Source organism: Dipodomys spectabilis, unplaced genomic scaffold (assembly GCF_019054845.1).
Source record: "Dipodomys spectabilis isolate Male_0828 unplaced genomic scaffold, ASM1905484v1 ptg000860l, whole genome shotgun sequence".
NCBI classification, from domain to species: domain Eukaryota; kingdom Metazoa; phylum Chordata; class Mammalia; order Rodentia; family Heteromyidae; genus Dipodomys; species Dipodomys spectabilis.
The window spans coordinates 45,640-50,000 of NW_024871537.1; the positions used below are offsets into that span (position 1 = coordinate 45,640).

The window sequence follows — 4,361 nt, forward strand, 5'->3', positions numbered from 1 at the left end:
CCTCCTCCACCTCTTCTTCTTTTTCCTCTTCTCCTTCCTTTCCTCCTCTTCCTTTTTCCTTTTCTTCCTTCCCTTCTTTTTTCCATTTTCTTTTCCTCCTTCCTTTTCCTCTTTTTCCTTCTTCTTTTCCTCTTCCTGTTCCATGTTCTATTTCCTTTTCTTCTTCTTCTCTTCCTCCTTCCTTTTCTTTTTCCCTTCTCTTCTTCCTCCTCCTCTTCCTCTTCTTCCTTCAACTGTCATGTCTCCAGGTCAGCCATGTTGGTTGGTTGGGGGTCATGGGTCATTCATGGGTAGGTCCTGGGGTGGGGGTGGGGGGTCAGTCTATTGGGGGGGGGTGGAGGTCAAAGGTCAGTCCCTGGGGGGGAGGTCAAAGGTCACTTCCTGCCACCCTCTTTTTTTTGGGGGGAATCAGAGAGGGCAAGAAATGAGCAAAACAAATCCCGCAGGAGCCCCCAAATGTGATGTCCCCCCCCCCTCCCCTCCCCCCAAAACGTGACTCAGTTTCCCTAGACGCGCGTGGTGGAGTGGGCGTGGGGGAGGGGGTTGTTCTGACCCCCTGACCCCCCTCCTGGCCCCCCCACCCCTCCCCCACCCGCCCCCCCAAAGGTGTTGAACGTGTGCAAAGTCGGTCCCGGGGTGGTGATGGTGCTGGGGGTCATCAGGGGGATGTCATCCGGGGATCTGCGCAGGGTCAGCGCGTAGTCGGGGGGACAGGTCAGGTGGAGCGCGTCCTGGAGGTCCCTGGCCTCGTGGGCGCCGACGTTGGGGTTCAGCTGCACGGATAGGAGTTCGGTGGGCGCGCTGGCGCGCAGCAGGTGGCGCTGGGCGGCGTCCTGGGGCGCTGGGGGCCGAGTGGACGTGGAGGGGGGGCTGGAGGGGCGTCTGTGGGTCTGGTGTCGCCTCTTGTCCTTCTTGTAGTAGAGGGCAGCGAAGGCCAGGATGTTGAGGAAGAGGAGGGAGGCCCCCACGGCGATGGTGACGCTGAGCTCGGTGGAGTAGTCGCGCTTGGTCTCGATCAGCACCGTGGTGGTGCTGTGCTCGGTCCCCCCCTGCCTCAGTTTACCTTCTGGGCGCAAGGCCTTGGGGCCCAGGATGGACGAGGAGGAGGAAGTGGGCCTCTTGGTGGCTCGCCTGGGGTGGGAGGAGGAAGAGGAGGACGTGACATCAGGGGCGCGCGTGGTGGTGGTGGAGACGTACTGCAGAATGTCGTTGAGGTTGTGCAGATGGGGTACGAGTTCGAGCCAGAAGGCCACCTTGGTGGCTCGATAGTGGTCTCGAACCCGTGGCTTGAGGCCGATGTGCAGGTAGAGCTGGTCCCTGGGGTTGTACTTGGACCACGCCACCTCCTCGAAACGGTTGGGCTTCGTGTGGATGAACTTGGTGTCCTGGGGGACGGGCTGGTTGGGGTCCCTGGGAGGGGGGGGGAAAGAAGAAACAGGAAGTGGGAATGGGGAGCAGGAAGTGCATGGAGGGAGGAAGGGGGGGCTGGGTCATGGGGTGGCTTCCTTCCCTCCATCCATCCTTCCTTCCATCCTTCCCCTCTTCATTCCATCCATCCTTCCCCTCAATCCTTCCACTCATCCTTCCCCTCAACTCTCTCTTCTTTCCCCTCTTCCTTCCTCCCATCCATGCACTCATCCTTCCCCTCTTCATTCCATCCATCCTTCCCCTCAATCCTTCCACTCATCCTTCCACCAATCCTTCCCCTCAACTCTCTCTTCTTTCCCCTCTTCCTTCCTCCCATCCATGCACTCATCCTTCCCCTCTTCATTCTATCCATCCTTCCCCTCAATCCTTCCACTCATCCTTCCACCCATCCTTCCCCTCAACTCTCTCTTCTTTCCCCTCTTCCTTCCTCCCATCCATGCACTCATCCTTCCCCTCTTCATTCCATCCATCCTTCCCCTCAATCCTTCCACTCATCCTTCCACCCATCCTTCCCCTCAACTCTCTCTTCTTTCCCCTCTTCCTTCCTCCCATCCATGCACTCATCCTTCCCCTCTTCATTCCATCCATCCTTCCCCTCAATCCTTCCACGCATCCTTCCCCTCAACTCTCTCTTCTTTCCCCTCTTCCTTCCTCCCATCCATGCACTCATCCTTCCCCTCTTCATTCCATCCATCCTTCCCCTCAATCCTTCCACTCATCCTTCCACCCATCCTTCCCCTCAACTCTCTCTTCTTTCCCCTCTTCCTTCCTCCCATCCATGCACTCATCCTTCCCCTCAACGTTTCCATCCATCCTTCCACTCATCCTTCCCCCCAACTTTCCCTTCTTTCTTTTCTTCCTCCCACTCATCCATCCACTCTTCCTTCCATCCTGCCACCCATCCTTCCATCCATCCTTCCCCTTAATCCTTCTACTCATCCTTCCATCCATCCACCCATCCTTCCCCCTCTCTCTTCTTTCTTCTCTTCCTTCCTCCCATCCATTCTTCCCTTCTTCCTTCCATCCATCCTTCCCCTCTTCCTTCCACCTACCCTTCCTCTCTTCCTTCCATCCATCCTTCCCCTCTTCCTTCCATCCATCCTTCTCATCTTCCATCCATCCTTCCTTCCATCCTTCCCCTCATCCTTCCATTCATCCTTCCCCCTCTTTCCCCTCTTCCTTCCACTCATCCTTCGCCCCACCTTTCTCTTTCCCCTCTTCTTTTCATCCATCCTTCCCCTCATCCTTCCCCCAATCCATCCACCCATCCTTCCCCTGTTCCTTCCACCCATCGTTCCCCTCTTCCTTCCCCTCATCCTTCCACCCATCCTTCCCCTCATCCTTCCATCCTTCCTTCTCCTCTTCCTTCCACTCTTCCCCTCAATCCTTCCACCCATCCTTCCCCTTATCCTTCCATTCATCCTTCCCCCCAAGTTTCTCTTCTTTCTCCTCATTCTTCCACTCATCCTTCCCCCCATCCTTCCCAACTTTCTCTTCTTTCTCCTCTTCCTTCCTCCCATCCTTCCCCCCAACTTTCTCTTCATTTCCCCTCTTCCTTCCCCCCTTACCCCGTCTTGGCGAAGTTGGTCCAGTACGTCATCACCACCGCACTCAACATCACATCATTCTTGGAGAAGTTACAACTGAACACCTCCGTGGGGCCCACCATGGGCACCCCATCCATCCATCCATCCATCCATCCACCCATCCATCCATCCATCCATCCATCCACCCATCCACCCATCCATCCACCCATCCATCCATCCACCCATCCATCCATCCATCCATCCATCCACCCATCCACCCATCCATCCACCCACCCATCCACCCATCCACCCATCCATCCATCCACCCATCCATCCATCCACACATCCTTCCCCCCAACTTTGTGTTCTTTCCCCCCCGTCCTTCTACTCATCCTTCCACCCATCCTTCCCCCCAACTTTCTCTTCTTTCCCCTCTTTTTCCCATCTCTCCCCCCTTACCCCGTCTTGGCAAAGTTGGTCCAGTACGTCATGACCACGGCGCTCAGCATCACGTCGTTCTTCGAGAAGTTACAACTGAACACCTCCGTGGGGCCCACCATGGGCACCCCATCCATCCATCCATCCTTCCATTTATCCATCTTTCCCATGTTCCTTCCACTCATCCTTCCACCCATCCTTCCCCTCTTCCTTCCACTCATCCTTCCACCCATCCTTCCCCTCTTCCTTCCACTCATCCTTCCACCCATCGTTCCTTCCGGTCATCCTTCCACCCATCCTTCCCCTCTTCCTTCCACTCATCCTTCCACTCATCCTTCCCCTCTTCCTTCCACTCATCCTTCCACCCATCCTTCCCCTCTTCCTTGCACTCATCCTTCCACCCATCCTTCCCCTCTTCCTTCCACTCATCCTTCCACCCATCCTTCCACCCATCCTTCCCCTCTTCCTTCCAGTCATCCTTCCACTCATCCTTCCCCTCTTCCTTCCAGTCATCCTTCCACCCATCCTTCCCCTCTTCCTTCCAGTCATCCTTGCACTCATCCTTCCCCTCTTCCTTCCCCTCTTCCTTGCACTCATCCTTCCACCCATCCTTCCCCTCTTCCTTCCACTCATCCTTCCACCCATCCTTCCCCCCAACTTTCTGTTCTTTCTACTCATCCTTCCTCCAATCCTTCCACCCATCTTTCCCCACAATCCTTCCACCCATCCTTCCCCCCAACTTTGTGTTCTTTCCCCCCGTCCTTCTACTCATCCATCCACTCATCCTTACCTCCAACTTTCTCTTCTTTCCCCTCATCCTTCCTCCTATCCATCCACCCATCCTTCCCCCCAACTTTCTGTTCTTTGTCCTCATCCTTCCTCCCATCTTTCCACCCATCCTTCCACCCATCTTTCCCCTCAATTCTTCCACCCATCCTTCCCCCCAACTTTCTCTTCTTTCCCCTCTTT

The 4,361-nt window shown here is 55.7% G+C and overlaps 1 protein-coding gene across 1 annotated transcript in view; it reads right to left on the reverse strand.

The window, feature by feature from the left end:
- Positions 1-316: 316 nt before the first annotated feature.
- LOC122102753 (neuroligin-4, X-linked-like) overlaps positions 317-4,361 on the reverse strand; it is a 49,454-nt gene continuing 45,409 nt past the window's right edge. The window contains exons 5-6 of the mRNA XM_042673468.1: positions 593-1,410; positions 317-321 (exon numbers count right to left, since the gene is read on the reverse strand). Of these exons, the coding sequence (XP_042529402.1) occupies positions 317-321; positions 593-1,410 (823 nt within the window). The remainder of the gene's footprint in view (positions 322-592; positions 1,411-4,361) is intronic.